Source organism: Centroberyx affinis, unplaced genomic scaffold (genome assembly GCF_046629955.1).
Source record: "Centroberyx affinis isolate AG114_WGS23_722 - 3 ecotype Tasmania unplaced genomic scaffold, CSIRO-AGI_Caff_v1 ptg003122l_1, whole genome shotgun sequence".
In the NCBI taxonomy this organism is placed as follows: Eukaryota; Metazoa; Chordata; class Actinopteri; order Beryciformes; family Berycidae; genus Centroberyx; species Centroberyx affinis.
The window spans coordinates 1-21,872 of record NW_027281185.1 but is presented as its reverse complement, the minus strand read 5'-3'; the positions used below and the strand labels follow the sequence as shown (position 1 = coordinate 21,872).

The 21,872-nt window shown below is 40.7% G+C and overlaps 3 protein-coding genes across 3 annotated transcripts; 1 reads left to right on the top strand and 2 right to left on the bottom strand.

Annotated features, from left to right (window-relative positions):
- The first annotated feature begins 1,944 nt into the window (after positions 1-1,944).
- On the top strand, positions 1,945-15,425 carry LOC139659476 (FYVE, RhoGEF and PH domain-containing protein 4-like). Its single transcript, XM_071537761.1, has 16 exons — positions 1,945-2,068; positions 6,110-6,250; positions 6,926-7,535; positions 7,697-8,168; positions 8,809-8,954; positions 9,818-9,974; positions 10,596-10,734; positions 11,073-11,131; positions 11,728-11,871; positions 12,405-12,577; positions 12,867-12,897; positions 13,056-13,139; positions 13,251-13,376; positions 13,630-13,776; positions 15,114-15,254; positions 15,390-15,425. The coding sequence occupies exons 1-16, from the start codon at positions 1,945-1,947 to the stop codon at positions 15,423-15,425; spliced, it is 2,730 nt and encodes a 909-aa protein (XP_071393862.1).
- A 284-nt stretch (positions 15,426-15,709) lies between these two features.
- LOC139659483 (E3 ubiquitin-protein ligase TRIM21-like) lies at positions 15,710-18,374 on the bottom strand. Its single transcript, XM_071537771.1, has 2 exons — positions 18,287-18,374; positions 15,710-18,032 (listed from the first exon to the last, which is right to left on the bottom strand). Exon 2 carries the CDS (start codon positions 18,014-18,016, stop codon positions 16,379-16,381), a length of 1,638 nt encoding a protein of 545 aa, XP_071393872.1. The 5' UTR covers positions 18,017-18,032; positions 18,287-18,374; the 3' UTR covers positions 15,710-16,378.
- A 549-nt stretch (positions 18,375-18,923) lies between these two features.
- On the bottom strand, positions 18,924-21,866 carry LOC139659484 (E3 ubiquitin-protein ligase TRIM21-like). The gene is made up of 2 exons (XM_071537772.1): positions 21,830-21,866; positions 18,924-21,628 (listed from the first exon to the last, which is right to left on the bottom strand). The coding sequence occupies exon 2, from the start codon at positions 21,610-21,612 to the stop codon at positions 19,978-19,980; it is 1,635 nt and encodes a 544-aa protein (XP_071393873.1). The 5' UTR covers positions 21,613-21,628; positions 21,830-21,866; the 3' UTR covers positions 18,924-19,977.
- Between the last annotated feature and the right edge of the window lie 6 nt (positions 21,867-21,872).

Below are 21,872 nucleotides of genomic sequence, written 5' to 3'. Positions count from 1 at the left end.
GTGACTGTTACCATCATATCAAATGCTGCAAGAAGCTGACAGTAGACCCATATTCAAGATATCCTCAGATTTATTTGACAATGCTTGGATCAGTCTACAGTGCGGTGATGGTTGTAGTAAATAGTGTAGATGAACTGTAGAAGTAGTGGTAACAGTCAAGAAACTCTGTGCTCTTTTGCAGTGAAGTGGGATTTTGTTATCGAACCACTCCAAGTTCCACTCCCAAGATTTTTCACTGCATGCAACAGGGAAACAGTGTAAGATATGGCAGCATCACAACACAAATTTAGTCTTGATTCACTTCTAGGATCCACTCAACAAACTGCCAAACATTCAGTGACAACAGTCTTCTCATTAGAGCTTGACGTTTGTGCCCAAACCCAGCAAGACGCAACAGGATCTGAGGCTGAGCTGATTTTTTTTTTTATTCAATTGCCTGGGTTTGGAAAAATACTGTTTCTAGCAATTTATCATTTGATTTGAGTTGAATCTGGGCTCACAGAAAACAATTTGAACAGTTTTTCAGGTCGGGCCAGGCACAAAGTTTTGAAGCTCTGATCAATCTCTACTTGTCATAGCTGGCATAAAGCTGATGGTGAGTGGATTTATACGTAAGCTTTACATAATGAGGGGGGATATCTCCTTTCTTGAATTCACTGTACAGTATTATTGAAATGCAAATGATCTGGAAGTGTGTTGTAGTGCAGTCTTCCTTGCATCAGCTCTGAAACAAGAGCATATGGCATGAATCAGCACTTTCTGGCACATTTCTGTGGATATTGATAAGAGGCATTTACAGCTAGTCTCTATATTAGCAAGGGGGAGTCAGAAATCAGGATGAAATGTGTTGATGTAACTGAGTCTCAACTGTGAAAGGTAATTATTTCTTTGCACAATTTCATATCACTATGCTGAACTGGCAGCAGATTGTATATCTTGGTGATTTACACAATACAAAATGACACTGAAGAAGAGAAACACCAATCAGCAATATTATATATTATTTGTTTCAGCCATTTTTGTTTTCTAAGAGCCTGCCTTTCAAATTAAAAATAAACGAACCCTTGTCAATAGGGTAATTATGTTATGTGTTTGTTTTCTCCACCACCTCAATGCTGTCCTCCAGTTCAGACATTAAAAGCCAGTCCAAACATTCAGTGGGATTATTTTGAAACATTATTTTAGGAGTATTAAAATACAGAAATAAATCACTCCTAGTCAATAGGGGAATGCTATGATAGCATGTCTGTTTGCTGAAATTTTACTTGAGTACAAGTGAAATTACTGGTGTAAAAAGTTAAGAGTTGCTTTTAATAAACAGACATTGTTGATCTTGACGCAAAACGGACAAAAATGACAGAGTTCAACCTACGTTTTTCTTAATTAAAAAGAAACTACAAAATAAAATGCATAAACACAGTAAAGCCTGAATCAACACTTTACAACGGACAGTTTCTGAAAAGCCTATAATTTGTATTCAGTATGGATACAATTTAAAATGAGGTTAAGTAGCCAACAATATTTAAGACAAAACATAATCTACAGTAAAAGTAAAATTACCAACTTCAAAAACACAAAAAGCAACTCAATTACAGAAAGGAGAGTAAATGTAATTTGTTACTACTTGCCTTGCCCATGTAAACAGTTAAACATTAAAAGCAGGTCAAAGTGCCATTATTTGCACATATTACCTTCAGAATATCGACATTGTGTGAATATGCCTGTTTATTGGTTTGTCCCTCCTCCAATGGGCGTGTGGGGATTTAAATAGTGGGCGGTGCTTCTCATACAACTTAATTGTTCATGGTGAAGTTGGTTGGCTCACCGCACCGAGTTGTTGAACAGCAGAAAATTACTCCAAAAACACTTTTCCGTCTCTGGACCAACTCCTCTCCCCGTCAGAGAGACCACAGGCTCCGGTGTAAGTGAGGTATCTTTCTCGCCATGTTTGACCTGAAGAAGAGGAATAGCTTGACTCTGAGCTCCGGCTCCCACGAGACAGAGGAGTTCAGACGAGTGGCGGTGAGACGGAAGGTGAAAGGTGCGGACGGCCACGCCTCACACACAGGTGAGATACCTTTATTTTGGAGGAGGTTTGTGCTAATGGTCGACTTAACGTTTTGTAGAGTTTATGTTAGGCTTTGGGTTTAAGCGCGCATACACTAAATGTACAAAATGTTAGGGAAATTTTCCTGATATTGAGTTGCAGCCCAAACAATCTCAATTGTCTCAAATCTTAAAAATCCTTCTCTAGCTCATCTGTTTCTCTTTATCTGCATCTCCTCCTTTGTGATTGGTTTAGATTTAATAAGGGAAATCAATAAGGGATAATGGCTTTTACCTGGATTCATCAGTGTGCTTCATTAAAAAGAACAAGTGTCGTAATATTTTGAATTTCTTTGAAATGCACCAAACAATATCTTGAAAGTCACTGAAAAGTCCTCAAAGTTGATGTCCAAGTGAGTGTGGAAATCTTGTATACAGGCACAAGAGGCCACATTATTACACATGCAAACCAACCACCACCGATACATTAGTCCCTGGTTCTTTTATTCTTGAGTTTAGTCAATTCAAATTTATTTGTGTAGCCCTTAATCACAGTTACAGTCTCAAACTGCTTCACAACACCCACATTATGAAATGATAAAAGAAAACAACAAACCCCCCCCAACCTTAGACGCTCAATGAGAACAAGTTTGGGGGGGGGGGGGGGGGGAAATGGAAGAAACCATGGGGAATTTAGGCCCTCTAAAGCAGTGGTTCCCAAAGTGGGGTCCGGGACCACCAAGGGTCCTTGAGGAGGCTCTAGGGGGGCCCCAACAAAATGAAGAATAGTTTAATTTCACTTTTATTTAATTCCCTAGAAGTTATCATAACAAGTGTTTTAGTCAAAGTTTCACTAAACCCACTGCTGTTATCTCCCCACCTAACATGAAAAGAGGGTTAGGGCTTATTAAATGTGGGGTCTGTGATCTGTTCTGTTTGGTGGTTTGACATGAAAGAAGTTGGGGAACCCCTGCTCTAAAGCATCACCCAGAGCGCATCAGTCCTAAGAGGTGATCAGGGCTATCAGCCTTCCTCACCACACGCCTCTCAAAGATTTCACTGACTTGTGTAGGGTTTAACACCAGTAGTCTTAAATGCTATTTTAACTAAGCTCCCCACTCTGTTTCTATTGCACATGCTCAAATGATGATAATAATGCTTTTGTATGTAGCCCACTTGGTGTGCATACGTTTTGAATGTCAGTAGTGTGTGTATTTTTTTTTTTTTTCATGAAGCAATTGTCTTAGCTTGTTGGATTACTGGAGTGAAATCTCTTTCCCCTGATTCAGCCTGGACTTTGCCTAGTGTGTCTTGAGACCGGCGTTTGTAACCCCACACACAAAGACTTTCTGTTCCCCACGGAGGCATTTTACTTCACTGGAGAAGTATCGGTCTCTCTTGCTCCAATGGTACTGTTTGGATTCAACACTGCTGTCCATTAATACAAGAAATATAATGGAAATTATTCTTTGGCTTGGTGTACAGTTTATTGAAACATGCAACAGTGAAGCATAATAAATGAAACAAAATGTGTGATGCATTTAAAGGACAGAATGTCAAAATGTAGATGAAAAGTACAGACATGTATCTAAAGTGTATTGTGACAGATTATTACGAAATCACAGTGCTTATAATTCTGTTCCTACTCTGTCTGCATGTCCGATGGAACCAATACTTGTCTAATGAATCATTCTGTTTGCTTTGATTGATAAAGTTGAGCTGTAGAAGTGAATTACCCCTCCCTCATTGGTTTGGCAAGAGGGATGTGAAAACTTTGACATCTGAAAACTACACTGAACGCAGATTGAAGCTTATAATTCCATGTTCAGTTGGTCTGATGTTGAGATGGAGCGACACTAACACCGACAGATTAGACCAGGAGAGGATTTAAAGAAGCAAGACTGCTCTGCTTAAATATATTTAGTTATCAGAACTTCTCAAGTGTTGTTTATATAGAGGCTAGCTATTGCTGTGTCTACATGATATCCACTGGATCCAGTAACAGACATTTTTTGCAAAACATTGAGAATTGTAATGTTTCAGTTATCTCGCTAACTGGATGATCTTGATATACCTGCAAAAATTGAAATTAATCTTGACTGCCAATGATGCATCATCTTCCTCATTGCTAATCCTGACCTATACTGCCAAAATATGAAATTATTTCTAGAGGCATCTTCATCCAACCTTTTTACAGGCTCTACAGTCTGCTGTTGATGATATGCTGTCCATGATGATATTTGGGCCTTTTGTGCCATGTGCAGGTCTCATTTAGTACTACAGTGTGGTTATCAAATTACGTCTTTGCTCGGTGTGGCTGTTCACAACGGTTCATCATCCTGATTCTTGACCAACAGATACTCAAGGATGATAATAATAATAATAACCTTTATTTGTGTAGCACCTTTCATACACAACATGCAGCTCAAAGTGCTTTACATAAATAGAAGGCAGATAAAAGACAGATAAAAAGATAAAATTCATAAAGAACAAGCTAAATGTATTGCATTAAAAGAATCAAATCAAGTAAAATATAAAGATAAAAGAACACAATAAATACTCCCACTTTTAGATGCACATTGTGAGTGAACCCATATGTAACCCCATGTTTCTTTAATTTTCTTATCCCCTGTCCTTCCTGATTCTACTCTTGATCTGATATTTACGTCAGATCTCACTGCCTAAGGTAGATGAGAATCATAGATTCTCCTATTGGTCAAAGTTTCAGTAGACAATAAGTTTCACTAGAATTTCACTAGAAATTCAACTTCTAGGGTAGAAGGCCTTTGAATAATTCAGAATGTTGCTGACATGTAGCCGTTTAACATGCATCTCTCTCTCTCTCTTTGTGTCTCTTAAGATTTTGTGCCTTACCCAGAAGTCAAAGGCATATTGTATGTCTGCTGTCTAGAAGCTGCTAATTGGTAGTGACAGTACTCTATTAATTCAAACAGACAAGTCTTGAATGCAGCCTTTGAGGTGCTATTCTGCGTTCATGAAAGTGGATTGTGATTTTTGATTTGTTTTTTTAATCTCTCTTGTCCAGCAAGATAACAGAACTTGTAGGCCTGGCAAAGGTTAGACTTAGAGATAGTGTGCAGAAAAAACAGAAGTGAGAAAGCAGAAGTATCAGGCTATTGAGAAAGTAGGCTTTAGCCTTCTGCACATGACCAACATAACTTGGTCACTCTTCAGCATAAGTAAGCCGGTAATGTCTGCTTTCTCCTCCAAGTATTGGATAATCTTAAATAAGCTCAGGAAAGACTTCAGGTAAGAAAAGAACTGGTTACACAATTTGAAAATAATAAGTTATCAGGTGCAAGGACGCCCATACCTCTGTTTTTTTTTTTACATACAAAATGCATGGGAGACTATATTTAGAGAAATTTCCAAGAATAATGGAGCAGCATTGAATACTGTGATGTGAATTCTATGCTTATGTTTTGTGGCATTATCTCAACCACACTCAGATTTTTCCCTTGGTTTTATTTAACTAGTCAAAAAGAAACCATGAAACCAAAACCAAAATGATCTGTGGGGCTGTTGGACAAAAATGCATCCTTACCTGGATCACTGTACATTGACTGTAGTTACTGACCAGCCATTAAGAGTTGGTTGTTTTTTTGTTTTTTTAAGAGATTTTTCTAACTGCTGGTCCTATACTTGAATGTGTGTACATGCATAGAGGTAGATATAATTTTTTTCTCAACATTTTCCTAGCAGACAGGGCAATATTCGGGCAGATGTCCGACCATCCATGCTAAACTCTTATCAGGGAAACACTGGTATTGTGGGCCGTTAATGATACATTGGTGATACTATGTGCAGTATGGTCATGGGTTTTCTGCATGTGTATATGTAACATATTTGTCAGCCAAAGCTGAGTGCTCAGAAAAGGAACAAGACCTCTGAATCATACCCTCTAATGGTTGCAGTTTAAGAAGTGGTGCATGTGGTTTCCCTCTTCAGCAAAACAGGTTACTCAGAAATGTGATATTTCATGTACATGTAGCATAGATGATGGGACTCACTAAATCACTTTTACTGTGTGTGTTTCTTCCAGTAGTGAGCAGTGGTGTGTGTGGCTCGTACAGCTGTGGTCATGCCTGTGACAGGGTGTGTGGGTCAGGGCCGAGCTCCACAGTAAATGGAGAGGGAACCAATGAAAGAAGCCCGGCCAAGAGATCTCCTTTCAAACCACAAGGTTGGCAGTCCCTTTTGTCCAATCAGTACATAAAACAATCCAGACGATAATTACTACTCATGCTAATTGTATTATATAGTGTAGCGTGATGTAGGCCTAGATGGAAACGTCAGCTTAGATTCAAACCATAAGCCAAACACTGTTGTATAGCATGGTTGTTTAATTTTACCATCACATGTTGCACAGCATTTTTTAATTTTTAATCTTGGCTTCTAAACCATTCAGTAATATCAGCCTACTGATCAGCAGGTACTACACAATGCACTGGAGTATGTGTGGGGCTTTGGGGTGTATTGTTGGTCGACATTAGCCTGTTGTCCACCCTAAATCAAACCGAATAGTTTGAAATAAACAGGCGCTCCTTTATAACTTGTGAGAGACTTGGCCCTGGCTAGTCCAACTTGGTCTAACTCTTTGGAGGTACAGTATCCACACCATAACACATTCATGTCAATTACTCAATTTCACTTCTGTAATTGAAATATCCTCCTGGATTGTATTTCTCCTAGGCCAACTTGCATTATTATTTGTGCTAAATGAAGATCCCACTTATGGCATGTGGAGAAGCACAGCATGTCTTCACTTAACATGTTTGTCTATGGTCTATACTTGCAATACATTGCATGGACTTTTATTATAAATTACCCAACCACACTCTTATTTATCCTCTTGCAGTGCCTCCTAAACCAGCTCACCTCCAGAGCCCTTTGAAGGCAGGACAAGATCAAGTCCACAGTCCCATTAGAGGAGAACCACTAATCGGACCAGTTAATGGCACAGCGGCAACCCAGAGTCCTAACAGGGAAGGGATAGGAGCCAACAGTACAGACGATGGAGTATCTGTTTCCCACATCAGCCCAGGAAGGAACTGTCTAGGGTCCCCTAGATCTGTTATAGGAAGGGCAGGAGGGAGCGGTTTTGTGAATGGAGTATCTGGAACCTATATCAGCCCTGCAAGAAATGGTCAGGGGACTCCTAGTCCAGCAGGCAGTCCAGTTTTAGGAACCCCCGGTCCAGCCAAAAGGGGCATTCAAAGTTGTAGCCCATTCAGGGAAGGAGGGCACAGCCCTAATAAGTTGTCCCCAAGAAACCACAGCCCTCTCAGAGGAAGGCTGCGGACCCCCAGCCCTGTTCAGGGAAGAACGGGGACCTACAGCCCAGCCAAGAGCCCCAAATCCTGGCTTGGACAACACAAAAAATCTGGTCCCAAAATGGAAGGACAGGAGAGAAGGGCTGGGAAATCTTACAGTGTGCCTGAGTTGATCATTTACTTGGATGAGAGCAGGTTGGTTTTTTCATTTTGTTCCACTTCTGCACCATGGATACTCTCATAACTCTCTGTAACATGCATAAAACATACTCATTCTACAGGACCACCCTATATTTAAAAACAATTTATGAATGACTACTTGTTTTTACAATGACCAATACACTTTGTTTTCCCAGCCCTTCCATTGAGAAACCTGAGCGTTCTCCACTGAAACCACTGCCATCAGTCAACTGCAGTGTGTCTACCATGAGTATCAAAGCACTGGCTAGTCATAGAATCAATCATACCACAAACGGAGCAGTGGCTCATGTAATGAGCAATGGCAAAGGGCATTCCCCAGGCCATATTAATGGCATAGTGCTGGGAAGAGAGTGTGCAGCTGTAAATGGGAAGGGAGTAAGTGATAGAGGAAAAGAAGAGAGATCCACAGGATTTGAGTCCTTGTCATCCTCCCAATGGAATGAGACAACTCCAGAGGACGGGAGGATTCAGAAGGGGTCTAAAAGTGAACAGACTGAGGAGGAGAAGAGGAAGGAGAGAGGAGGAGGAGAGGACGAGGAGAGCATAGAGCAGAAACTTTTCAAGATAGCCAATGAGCTGCTGCAGACAGAGAGGGCCTACGTGGCTCGTCTCCACCTGCTAGACCAGGTCAGTGTTGTTGGCTTTGGGCTTGATGGGATGAAATGAGCATCAGATGTTGATTTAATGTCACATTTTGAAAGTTGCCTGTATCCAGAGCAGCTCCATGTCATATCTAAAGGTTATCAAAATGCATATATTGTCAATAGACAACTATCATCAATTACCGTAGATACATTCCACATAATTGTACATTTCTTGCTCCCAGCAACTCTTTGCAGCTGTCTACTTGGGCAACTTTCTAATCAATTAGAAACAGTTTTACCTGATATTATAGCAGAGGAGCAGATGGGATTTAATTTGGCAGTGTCATTATCAGTCGGTATCGGAAAGCTTTTCAAGATATGTTTCTTGGATTCAACGACTATATGCCTCCCTCCTAGCCTGTGTCTGTACCAACAGCTTCAGGTCAGCATACTTGTCACTGATGCATAGCGTATGACAAGGATGCCCCCTGTTCCCCTTGCAGTTTGCCATTGCAATCAACGTTTTTTCCATGACATCGACTTCTAGAGGCATAGAATGGGAAGGAATTGCTACTGTGCCAAATAAACTTTCCTTCCTTGAAAATGACAGCATATTACATAGGTAGAAGCAGAATAACCAAAAACATGATCATCATATCTTGTTTCTTGAACCCCAAAAACAGGTGTTCTGCTTACGTCTAACGGAAGAGTCGGGTCGTGGCTCATTTCCTCTGGAGGTGGTGAGGAACATCTTCTCCAACATTTCCTCCATCCACTCCTTCCACAGCCAGTTCCTGCTACCTGACCTGGAAAACTGCATAGGCCATTGGTGGGTGTTCATATCACAAACATAAACAACAGGCACCTAAACAATCCTAACAGTATGCACTATCTGTACTTACTGTGCTATTATTCACTATATGAAAATCAACGTGCAATGTGACAATTTAAACTGCAGTTAGTGTTCAGTATCATCCTTTGATTTGGACCTTCTTAGGTAATTTGGCCTCCTGCTCTGCTCGTTTCTTGATGATGTTGAAGGATAATTTTGCTGTTGAGTTTCCCTCCATTTCGTTTCCAACACATAGAGTATGACAAATGAATGGGCACCATGTAAATAAAGCAGATTGCATTGGGAAAGGGATGTGGTATACATAGATTGAAGTGTTGCTTCCTTTTACAATCCAGTTTCACTATACTTACTATACTTTTTGTTCCCCACTCCATGGGGAACAAAAACTTATTTTTGAGGAAAGTGTAGCCTGGTTGCTTAGAAATTAAGCTGTTAAACTCGTTACCACCTGAAACCTGTGATTTACAAACTGAATAATAATACCAGAGGTGTTATAAGTAATGCAGCTGTGGGTTTAACATACTTGGTTATTGCTGTAATTACTTGGTAACTTACTATTTCATGTATTACCTAAATACCAATTACTTAGTAGGGTGACTGTCAAAGGAAGTTACCAAGAATTATCAGCAATATTAATGCATGGTAGATGCAGAAGAAATATATCTTGGGAGACTAGACGGTGTCTACTGCTGTATCTGCCTGAAAGTGGAAAGAGGGTAAAGACCAAAGGATTCTAATTCAAATGAACTTTAAATATTTACAGCCGGGCTGGCAGTGTTTTCAGTCCAAGCTGGTTAGCATGATTTGACCCTTGACCTTTCCACTGCCGCCAAACCTAGGTGTGAGAAACCAGGCTTGGGTAATGTCATGCTGCAGCACGCCCCCTTTCTGAGGATGTATGCCGACTATATTAGGAACTTTGACCAGGCCATGGAGCTGGTGAGGACCTGGACCGAGCGCTCTCCTGCCTTTAGAAACATCATCCAGGACATACAGGTATTACTGTCCAGGTATACATTTACTTAAGATATAAGGCAGTGTCCAGTTAGTGGGGGCGTTTGGGGTCCGTTACCAATATCCCAAAGGGCACCGCACAGATTTTGGTTTTCAAATCGCATTTGTATAAATGTGCTACAATGGTTATTGGACTAATAAAAGTTGTTGTTGCTTGACAAATATCACCCATAAGTGTATCTAAAACTGAACAGAATTCTGTAATATATTTAACATCATATAGGCCTACTAAGCTTTCTGTAGAACTTTTAGTTTTTACTGCTGCTTTTAATCAGGGCATCCTCTGAGGGAAATACCAATTTATATCTGTAAATGGCCAACATTGGCCAAAATTTGGGTGTATGGGAGCGATGGGCATGGGTGGGATGGAACCGAGACCATCCAAGTGATGCAACATGCAGCTCAAAAATGTAATCCATTGCCATTGTAACCAGTAATGTTAGTGTTAAAATTACCATAAAACAATAATCTATGTTGAGTATTCGTATTAGGTTTCTCACTATAGATATGCAACTGGGCACAGATCAATAACAAAGCACTTACTGTATTCCTCTGCAACTACAATACAGAGGTTTGAGTGGGACTGATGGTGTTGTCCTTTAGAGTCAGGAGGTGTGTGGCAGCCTGACCCTGCAGCACCACATGTTGGAGCCAGTCCAGAGGGTTCCTCGCTATGAGATGCTGCTGAGGGATTACCTGAAGAAACTGCCTGAGGATAACCCAGACTACAGCCTTGCTCACAGTTAGTTGGACACTCAATATCCACAAATGAATGTGTTAATCAAGAATACCGCCTTAAAGAGCTAAAGATGGACAACCAGTGTCCCTGTGTTATTTGACTCGCTTTCTCAAAGACTATAGCTGAAAACACCATATTATTGACATATTCATCATGTGCACTATCAATATGTTTGTTCAATATGCTTTTTCGTAGCTTAGTCTACCAAAGTGCATGGTTTTAGTTTGTCTGTCAGGTGTTAAAAGTCTCTCTTTCCCTCTTTAAAGTGCCTGCCTGTCTCTGAAAGCTCATTTTGTTGGTGATAAGCAGTAAGAGTTTCTTCCTTTTGTCTCCTCCCACAGAATCCTTGCAGACCATTTCCATGGCAGCCATCCACTCAAACAGTGCCATACACAAAGCTGTACGTTGCCTTAATGAACATACTAGACGATCTTCATATTGTTGCTGTCGGGTGAAAACCTTGTATCTCCAAAATGCAGACTTTTTGGGAACTAAAAAACTTGTTTTTAGCTTGACAACAAAACAAAATTGGGGTTCAGAGGTTTTCACATGACAACAGCAATATATTGTTAAATCAATGTATAAAGTGCATATTGTTGGCAAAGCTGCATGCTACCATCTTGTTACTAAGTCAGATAAGTCCTCACTGTAACTGTGTTACACTGTACAAATGAATTCTAATTAATGTCCTGGTTTTCAACCATTTAGCTATTGCTTTTTTTTTTTTTTTTTAAAGGATTATTTCATTGAGGATGCCACAACTGCACAATTATGACTGATAATCGAATTATGTTGCTTTAATTAGGTTTGTTACTCTTAATGAGTTGCAGGACAAAATTATTTTACTAAACCTTATGCATCTTATATCAGCATCTTGACTGTTTCAAACTACAGCAGAAATTCTGAATGAACTAATTGTGCTGCCTTAGTGGATGCTAATATTCTTGTTCCATTTGGAGAGTTTATAGTTTTCTATCTATTTTTTGTTGACTGTAGGAGAGCCTGAAGCGGCTGCTGGAGATCTATGAGATGGTCGGGGAGGAGGAGGTGGTCAATCCGGCCAATGAGTTTCTGAGGGAAGGTCGGCTCCTCAAGCTTGCTGCCAGGAACACGTCCGCCATGGAGAGACACCTCTTCCTGGTCAGACCACTGATCATAGATAAAGATATCGATGCAGCCTCTGTTGTTTGTTCCTAAAGCACTGGCTTGATGACTGTTTTCATTACTACTTGCATGTCTGTTGCATTTTGTTGAGATAATGAAGCGTAAACCCCAAAAAAGAATCTAATATTTACCTCATTAATTTGAGCTTTGACTTGCATTAGTGTGTGTGTTGGGTGTGGCCATTACTGCAACATTCCTCCACTGAGTCTTAGCTACAAGTGCATGCCCCCTGGGTCAGACCAAAGCTCCTTTTTACCCCAGAGTTGGCAAGGTTACTGTCAAAATGTAATGCTTTCAATAATGTAATACTGTAATACTTGTTCTAATATGCTCCTGTCCTACATTTAAAAAAACAAAACTGTATGCATTTATCCTCATCTCTTATTTCCTTTCCTTTTACGTCTCTATCATCATCTCATTCTAAGGTTACAAAGGTAACCTGCAGCCGAAGTCTGGACATTTGGATTCAGCCCATCTGTAAACTTTGGTCTTTAACTTTTTCCTTGCAGTTCAACAACTTCCTGCTGTGCTGCACTCCCAAGTTCAGCCTGGTGGGGCAGCGTTTTACTGTGCGGGCCCGGGTCGGGGTGGAGGGCATGCAGGTGCAGCAGACCACCAACGAAGACCACCCACACACCTTCCAGGTCTCTGGGAAGGAGAGGACCCTGGAGCTGCAGGCCAGGTGTGTGTGTGTGTGGATGGATGCATAGGAAGAGGCAAATGGAAATGTGGAGGCCCTATAATGCCAACTGACCTGCATACATACTGAATTTTAAAAAGTATATTTAGGCTATTTAATTCTCACATATATTCAATCTGTATCAGCCTCCCCAATATCCATCGTTCACCTCCTTCCAGAAATGTTTAATGTTTTGATGATGCCACCTAAAGATCACACCTTTTCAATTTGGTTGTTTACACATTCAATCTAATATCAAATAAAATACTTTTCATTTCTTTCCTTTTTCCAGCTCTGAACAAGACCGAGATGAGTGGATAAAGGTACCAGAATATTTTCAGTTTTTTTGTTTGATATATCACATCTAATGTTGGATAAATTAAATTTATCCAACATTAGAGCCCAGCTGTAACGTTACTAATACATCTAAAGATGTATTAGTTCCACCTCCATGTTTTCTAAATCAACTTTTAATCTCCAGGTGATTCAGGAAGCCATTGATGTATTTCAGAGGAAAAATGAAACCTTTAAATTGGCTTCGAAGGAGCTGGATGTGGAAGTCTCAGTAAGTTGGAGAGTATTTGCTCTGGGGAAAGTATGGAATCAGCGTCTTTGCAGTCTTTTGATTGGTCATAATTGACATGCATGTCGTTTTTTTTTTTGTTTTTTTTTGCAGACAGAGGAGCTTGGCCGCCGTGCCCCTCGCTGGATTAGGGACAACGAGGTAACCATGTGTATGAAATGCCAGGAGCCTTTCAACGCCCTCACCAGAAGGAGACATCACTGCCGAGCCTGTGGCTGTGTGAGTGGCATGTGCTGAACACACTATAGTCAACATCAGATTTAAAAAGAGAGAATGAAAATGGACAGATAAAGTACAAAAGAAACAGCCTGGGACATAGCATGCATAAGTATGTGAGAGACTGTGTGTGAATAACAGACTGTGAATTTATTTATTTATTTATTTATTTATTGTACGGCGCCTAATTAGGAGTTTACTTTATTCTCCCAGAGACAAGCACTTATATGTGACTTATATTCCTCTCCTGTCCCAGGTGGTGTGTTGGAAGTGTTCAGACAACAAGGCGGCTTTAGAGTACGACGGTAACAAGCTGAACAAAGTGTGTAAAGCCTGCTATGCCATCCTGACGGGCCAGGACAGAGGGGAGCAAGTCGAGGGCAAGAAGAGAGGAATACTGGAGGTGAGCTGCAAACAACAGTCCCTACTGCGATGTGTTTTCTAAAGGTCAAGAGTCATTAGCAGGGTTTAGCTTTCATATCAACAGAAATATACCAATAAATCCTAATAAATGATATAATATCCAATTCTGTACACATAATATTTAAATCAGGAGAGGAGATAAACGTCATTTTTCTGATTTTCCTAAGAAAATAAGAAAAGGTTAAAGTTTTATTTATTCACACTAACTGGAAAGTCACAATGAGAGGCTGCTTCCCAAATGCAACCAGGGAAACTCACCTTTTTAGGCTGACATTAATTGAGTGAAACTCATGCAAATTATGAGGATTGAGTCTTTTAAAGGAGTAGTTCGCCCAAAAATGAAAATGCTGTCATCATCTACTCACCCTCATGCCAAATGAAACACAGGTGAAATTTGTTAGTCCATATAACACACAGGGAGGTTGCCAGCACAACTTCGTAGTAGCCTTCTCCAAAACAACTGAAGTCAATGGGGACCTGTTCTTTAGAGTTCCAAAACAAAAACAGCCAAACAATCACACTGTGAATAGAAAGACCTATACACCATTATTTGTTGCAAATCAATCAGCTGTAGTTAAGATTTGCACTAAATTATGGTGTAAATATACTGTAGGACTTTTTGGAACTCTGAAGAACTGGTCCCCACTGACTTCAGTTGTTTTGGAGAAGGCTGCTATGGAGTTGTGCTGCAGCCTCCCTGTGTGTTATATGGACAAACTTCACCTGTGTTTCAACTGGCATGAGGGGGAGGAGATGATGACAGAATTTTCATTTTTGGGTGAACTATTTCTTTATGGGAACGAAGGATGCTTTTCTAAAAATATATTTTTTGGCTTTTTATTGGTAGTTTACCTTATGATGGTCACTGACTTGAGGACATAGCTTAGCCACCTTTTTTATTTACAACTACATCACTAGATGCAACCAGCAGCCTTCAACAGATAGTATAATAGACTTTAAATGCTGGAAACGTCTAGTGTGTTGCAGTTGTAGTTTGTTTTGCTCATTTCCATGTTGGCCCATATCACCATGCAATGTGGACTTGTTTTCTCTACATATTTCCAATAAACAAGAGCAGACGTCAACATTCAGACTGTTTGCAGTGTGGGGATGTGATGTAGTAAAGACACCAGGAGATGCCCATTGATGATGCACAGAAAATGGATGCACAGAAAATGGGAATTAGGTGTCGTCGGCAACATAAAATATAGCATAGTAAGGATATAAATGATAGAAAAAAGTATAAAGAGGTGATAACAATATGTAACTCTGTTCCAGTGTTATATGAAATGTTGTTCCCTGTGTGTTCTCTCCCAGATGGAGGCGTCCCCAGTGTCCAGTGGCGCTGTGATGAGTGGCTTCCTGCAGTATGGTGACGACCCCAAGACCTGGCAAAGGGTCTGGTCTGTTATCACAAGGACTGAACCACAGGTCCTCTACCTGTATGCTGCTCCACAGGTAGGGATCTCTCTTTTCTCTCTCTCTCTCACACACGCACACACACACACACACACACACACACACACACACACACACACACACTTGATTAGTAAGCACACTTTGAAATGCACACTAAGTATGTTGAAGGTGCAGTTTGAGACAATGCAGCAGCCTGCAGGGACCAGATAGCAACATACAGTGTGTGGCTTTGGACAGGTGTGTTTTGATGGCGCGGTGCCAGAAGCGAGGATATTGCTCCACCATTGACGTTCATACTTCGGTGTAGTTCGTCCTCCTTGAATGGAAGTAAAAGGCAGATGGATTGGGAGGCAGCAGCAACAGCTGGCTTTGATATCACTCAATTATTTAGGCATTCAGGTAAATGTCATGTAACCATACAAGAGTGTTCAATTTGATTATATTTATTGAAAAAATCTTTTAATTTATCAGATTGCACAATTATTTCTTATTCATAACCTGCTCTTCAGTAATTGTGTCAACATATAATTCTCAGAATATGTACAACATGACAAAAATAATACATTTTTAATTTGTCACCTAGACATGTTTAAGTGATTTTATGAAATACTTCTGATTTCCAATATGACATTATTTTGCAACTATTAAATTAGATTATATTATGTTGAACTGTAACGATCACTGTGTGGAAATTGATCTGTTGCAGCAGTAAGTTGTAATACGATACATAAAAGAAAACTAGATATAAATGAGAGAGCATTAACCAGAATCTCCAGTCTAACGTTTCCTGTATTTAACTTTAACAAACATTGTTTTTTTTTTATGATAAGACATTAATTTTGCCAAGAAGAAAAGTAAAGAAATGAGAAAATAAGTTAGTTACTGGATTTTTTTTAACCAACTGGGATGTCTAATTCCTCTCTCAGTGGAGAGCTCCATTGAAATAACATATTGATGTTCAGTTGTGTGTAAGCAGTTTGAAGTGAGCCCAAAGATTTTTTTTTTGGTTGTTGTTTTAATAAAATTAACCCTAACCCTAAAACTAACCCTAACCCTTTAACATTATAATGACTATAACAGTTACTTGAAGATATAGTAAAATATATACACTAACTTTGAATACAAGTAAATCCTTATCCTCTTGAGAAAAACAAATGATTAGTCTAATCATTGTAATGGACAGGAGAGATGGTCAGAGGGGCGGAGTTTTTACCCCCATCATTGTTACCGGGACAGAAGTATGGGTAGAGTTTCTCAGTGAAGGTGCAGCCAGTATAGGAGTAGATGAGAGCTGCAGCATCTACGTCATAAAGGGAGACCAGACCCTCCTCATAATCCACAAACACCCCCACCTTCTGAGGCTTCGTTTTCAGAGAGAGGAGGACACGAGGGCCAGCAGAAGCTTTGTACTCATTTCCATTCCTCAAGCATACAGTCCAGTAGCCATTATTTGGGCTCAGTGTAATTTTTCCCTTCCTGTTGATCGACCCTCTGGCCACTCCTAAATCCCAGTCAGTCTTCCCTTTAACCTGAACCTCATAGTAAAATCCTGAAGAGAAGCTCTGCTTTCCGAACACGCAGGGACAAACTGAAAATCTCTCTGGGTTTTCCGGGAGATTCTTCTTTACATCACCACAATTTACTTGTTTTCCATCATCAGACAGGATGAGAGAGGGAAGTGCTGTATCAGGATCCAGAGTCACATCCACTGCATACTGCTGAACCCTCTTCAGCTCAGCCTCAAGCAGCTTCTCCATCTCTTTCCTGAGTGTCTCCTCCAGCTGAGCCACAGCTCTCCTCACAGTCCCCTCATATGATGAGCGATGGACACTGACCTCTGTCCAGTCCTTGGTGTGTGGAGGAGTGTTCAGGGATGGGAAGCTTTGGAGGAGGTGGAGGTGGTCTTCAGTGCGTGAGAGCTGCTCCACCTCAGCGGTTCTCTTCATCAGTTCAGAGATTTCCTGTTCCAGCTCTTTGATGAAGCCTTCAGCTTTTTTCTCTGTTGTTTTCTGCTTCTCTTCAATCGTCTCAATGAGCTCAGCCTGGCCTCTCTCAACAGACTGCATCAGAGCAGTGAAGACCCGCACACTGTCTGCTATCTCTCTGTCTGCATCTTCCTTGCTGAGCTCCACTGAGTGTTTGATCTCCTGAATCTTCAGTTGCCTCTCCTGGATCATCTGGCAAATTTCAGCCTCTGTCTTCCCCAGCTCAGCCTTCTTTCCTTCATATTCTTCTTCCAGAGGAACAATATCATGTAGCTTGTGGTCTAAAACAGTGCAGAGCAGACACACACACATCTGGTCAGTCTTGCAGAACAGCTCCAGCGGTCTGTCATGCTTCTTACACATCCTGCCTTCCAGGTTCTCCACAGGATCAATCAGCGTATGTCTTTTCAGGCTTGTGGTTCTCTGATGAGGCTCCAGGTGAGTCTCACAGTAGGAGGCCAGACACACCAGGCAGGACTTCAGGGCCTTCAATTTGGTCCCACTGCAGACGTCACAGGGAACTTCTCCTGGTTTGGCACATCGTTGGTCTGGGCAGCTGCTGGCTTTCATCTGAGCTGACTTTCTGAACTGAGCAGCCATCTCAGATATGAAAGTATTGACATGCAGCACAGGTCTTCTGTGGAAACGCGTTTTACACATGGGACACTGACATGGGGCATTAATATCCCAATGCTGTGTGATACAGTTTTTGCAGAAGTTGTGTCCACATGGTATGGTGACTGGATAAGTGAACACATCCAGACAGATGGAACACCGAAACTGCTCTTCAGATAGGAGACTGCTGGCAGCAGACATCTCTAGACACCGAGACCTGAAGGGGAAGTGTAAAATGTCAGCAGTGTAAATACATAATTCTTGAATATTACCATACAAAACATCAAAGGTAGATCATTGGAAGACTAGCAAAAGTGATTTTAGTTAAATTTTTCAATTGCACTTCATTGAAACCTTCATTTGACAAGCATCAGTGCAAAACGATAACAGGGAAACATCCTATCTGGATACAGCTCAATTGTGTGTCACTGCTCTCTGTTAAACACAGTAAATATTATCTGCTATACTCACGTGTTTGTGTAAGACCCTGCTGTATTTTTGAGAAAGGCCTGATGAACGTAGTTTTATTTTTCTTTCAAGAGAAAGAAAGAGACTTTTCTCATCTGCAGTAGTGTCGTCGCTCTGAGTTACTTTCAAGTTTCACTTCAGAAATGTGACGTTGAAACACTCCTTTCTTCTCAGTGTTGCTCCACCTCTTCTTACAGGTAAACTGGTTATGCTTGGTTTCCTCAGTCAGCCTTGAGCATGATTACATTGACCCCTCTGACCTCCCTGGAACGTGGCAAGGAAAATTTCCCAGTCGTCATCACAGTATTAGTCTACTGTATTGTTGCCACTCTTCCTGTGCAGCTCATACAGCCACACACCTCTGGCCAGCCAGAAAGAGACTATCAGCTGATGGATCCTTCCCCCTGGTGGCCATACTGGAGGCTCACAGCTCATGGCAACAATGACTGCGAACACCTGATAGCATTTCTAATCTTAGCTATGACATGTCGGTTTTATCAGTGTGGAATAGACATGGTTAATTTCTGTTCTCTATGAGTTGATTACCTTTCAAGTAAAGACATTTTTCAAGTTTTGATATCAGTCAAACGTTAAATAATTCAAGCATGCAGGATAATAACAGACATGTAACCATACAAGCTCTTTCCATTGGCTTTTATTTGTTTCAGTACATTCTTTTCATGTGAGAAACATATTGTAGATTGCAGAATTCTTTCTTTTTCAATAAAATGCTCATTAGTAATTGTGTAGAATTATTAAAATGCTCAGTATATGTACAATGCTCTGACAGTTACCACACCTTATTAGTTAATCACCTGGACATGTTACAATGAAATTGGAACATTGGTAGTTTTCATATTCCTGCAATAGTGATTAGATTCTATGAAGTTTTTATGATCCCTGCGTTTGCTGTAACAAGTAGTAATACCATACATAAAAGAAAAACATGATATAAAGGAAAATTCAGTAATTACCATATTAACCAGAATCTGGTGTTTAACATTAACTAACATTGTTTTTTTTATTGTTAAAAATGTAATAATTTTGTCAAGAAGAAGAAAGGTAAAGAGGCAAGATACATTAGTAGTTACTGGGTTTTTTTCACCGACAGGAAGTTTATGTAATTCGTCTCTCACTGGAGAGCTCTATTGAAAGAAGAAAATCATCTTCAAATGTGCTTAAAACAAGTCTGTGAAGTGTTTTTTCTGTTTTATTTAGGGCTGCAACTAACGATTATTTTCATTGTCGATTAATCTGTCGATTATTTTCTCGATTAATCGATTAGTTGTTTGGTCTATAAAATGTCAGAAAATGGTGAAAAATGTGGATCAGTGTTTCCCAAAGCCCAAGATGACGTCCTCAAATGTCTTGTTTTGTCCACAACCCAAAGATATTCAGTTTACTGTCATAGAGGAGGAAAGAAACCAGAAAATATTCACATTTAAGAAGCTGGAATCAGAGGATTTTGACTTATTTTTCTTAAAAATTACTCAAACCGATTAATCGATTATCAAAATAGTTGGCGATTAATTTAATAGTTGACAACTAATCGATTAATTGTTGCAGCTCTAGTTTTATTACACTTCTTTAACATCAGAATGGCTATAAAAGTTACCTGGATAAAAAGCAAGGTATATGTAAATATGTTAACGTAAATGATAATGAATCCTGTCTGAGAAAAACTGATGATTAGTTTAATCTGTGTGATTGACAGGAGAGATGATCAGAGGGGTGGAGTTTTTACAACCATGATTGAGACCAGGACTGAAGTATGGGTAGAGTTTCTCAGTGATGGTGCAGCCAGTATAGGAGTAGATAAGAGCTGCAGCATCTACGTCATAAAAGGAGACCAGGCCCTCCTCATAATCCACAAACACCCCCACCTTCTGAGGCTTCGTTTTCAGAGAGAGGAGGACACGAGGGCCAGCGAGAGCTTTGTACTCATTTCCATTCCTCAACCATATAGACCAGTAGCCATTCTCAAGGCTTGCTGTGATTTGTCCCTTCCTGTTGATCGACCCTCTGGCTACTCCTAAATCCCAGTCAGTCTTCCCTTTTACCTGAACCTCATAGTAAAATCTTCCTGAAGAGAAACTCTCCTTTCCTAAGACACAGGCACAAGGAGAAAATCTCTCTGGGTGTGGGAGATTCACCTCTACATCACCATGATTTACTTGTTTCCCATCATCAGACAAGATGAGATAGGTTTGTGCTGTATGAGGATCCAGAGTCACATCCACTGCATACTGCTGGATCCTCTTCAGCTCAGCCTCAAGCAGCTTCTCCATCTCTTTACTGAGAGTCTCCTCCAGCTGAGCCACAGCTCTCCTCACAGTCCCCTCATATGATGAGCGATGGACACTGACCTCTGTCCAGTCCTTGGTGTGTGGAGGAGTGTTCAGGGATGGGAAGCTTTGGAGGAGGTGGAGGTGGTCTTCAGTGCGTGAGAGCTGCTTCATCTCAGTGGTTCTCTTCATCAGCTCAGAGATTTCCTGTTCCAACTCTTTGATGAAGCCTTTAGCCTGTTTCTCTGTTGTTTTCTGCTTCTTTTCAATCATGTCAGTGAGCTCAGCCTGGCCTCTCGCAACAGACTGCATCAGAGCAGTGAAGACCCGCACACTGTCTGCTATCTCTCTGTCTGCATCTTCCTTGCTCAGCTTTACTGAGTGTTTGATCTCCTGAATCTTCAGTTGTTTCTCCTGGATCATCTGCCGAATAAAGGCCTCTGTCTTCCCCAGCTCAGCTTTCTTTTCTTCACATTCTTCTTTCAGAGGAACAAAGTGATGTAGCTTATGGTCTGTCTCAGTGCAGAACTGACATACAAACATATGGTCAGACTTGCAGAACAGCTCCAGCAGTCTGTCATGCTTCTTACACATTCTGCCTTCCAGGTTCTCCACAGGATCGATCAGTTTGTGTCTTCTCAGGCTTGTGATTCTCTGATGAGGCTCCAGGTGAGTCTCACAGTAGGAGACCAGACACACCAGGCAGGACTTCAGGGCCTTCAGTTTGGTCCCAGTGCAGACGTCACAGGGAACTTCACCTGCTTTGGCACATCGGTGTGGGCAGCTGCTGGCTTTCATCTGAGCTGACTTTCTGAACTGAGCAGCCATCTCAGATATGAAAGTATTGACATGCAGCACAGGTCTTCTCTGGAAACGTGTTTTACACATGGGACACTGACATGGGGCATTAATATCCCAATGCTGTGTGATACAGTTTTTGCAGAAGTTGTGTCCACATGGTATGGCGACTGGATTAGTGAACACGTCCAGACAGATGGGACACAGAAACTGCTCTTCAGATAGGAGACTGCTGGCAGCAGACATATCTACACACTGAGACCTGAAGGTGAAAGTTTGAAATGACAATATTGTAAATACATAATTCTAGAATATCCGTATGCAAAAATGTCAAAGGTTAGATTATTGTACTATTAGCCAAAAATGAAAACAGGGAAACATTCTATCTGGATACCGCTCAATTTTGTGTCACTACTCAGCACTACACTGTTTAAACACAGTAAATATTATCTGTTGTACTCACCCGTGTATGTCTACGTCTCTGCTGTATTGTTGAGAAAGCCTAA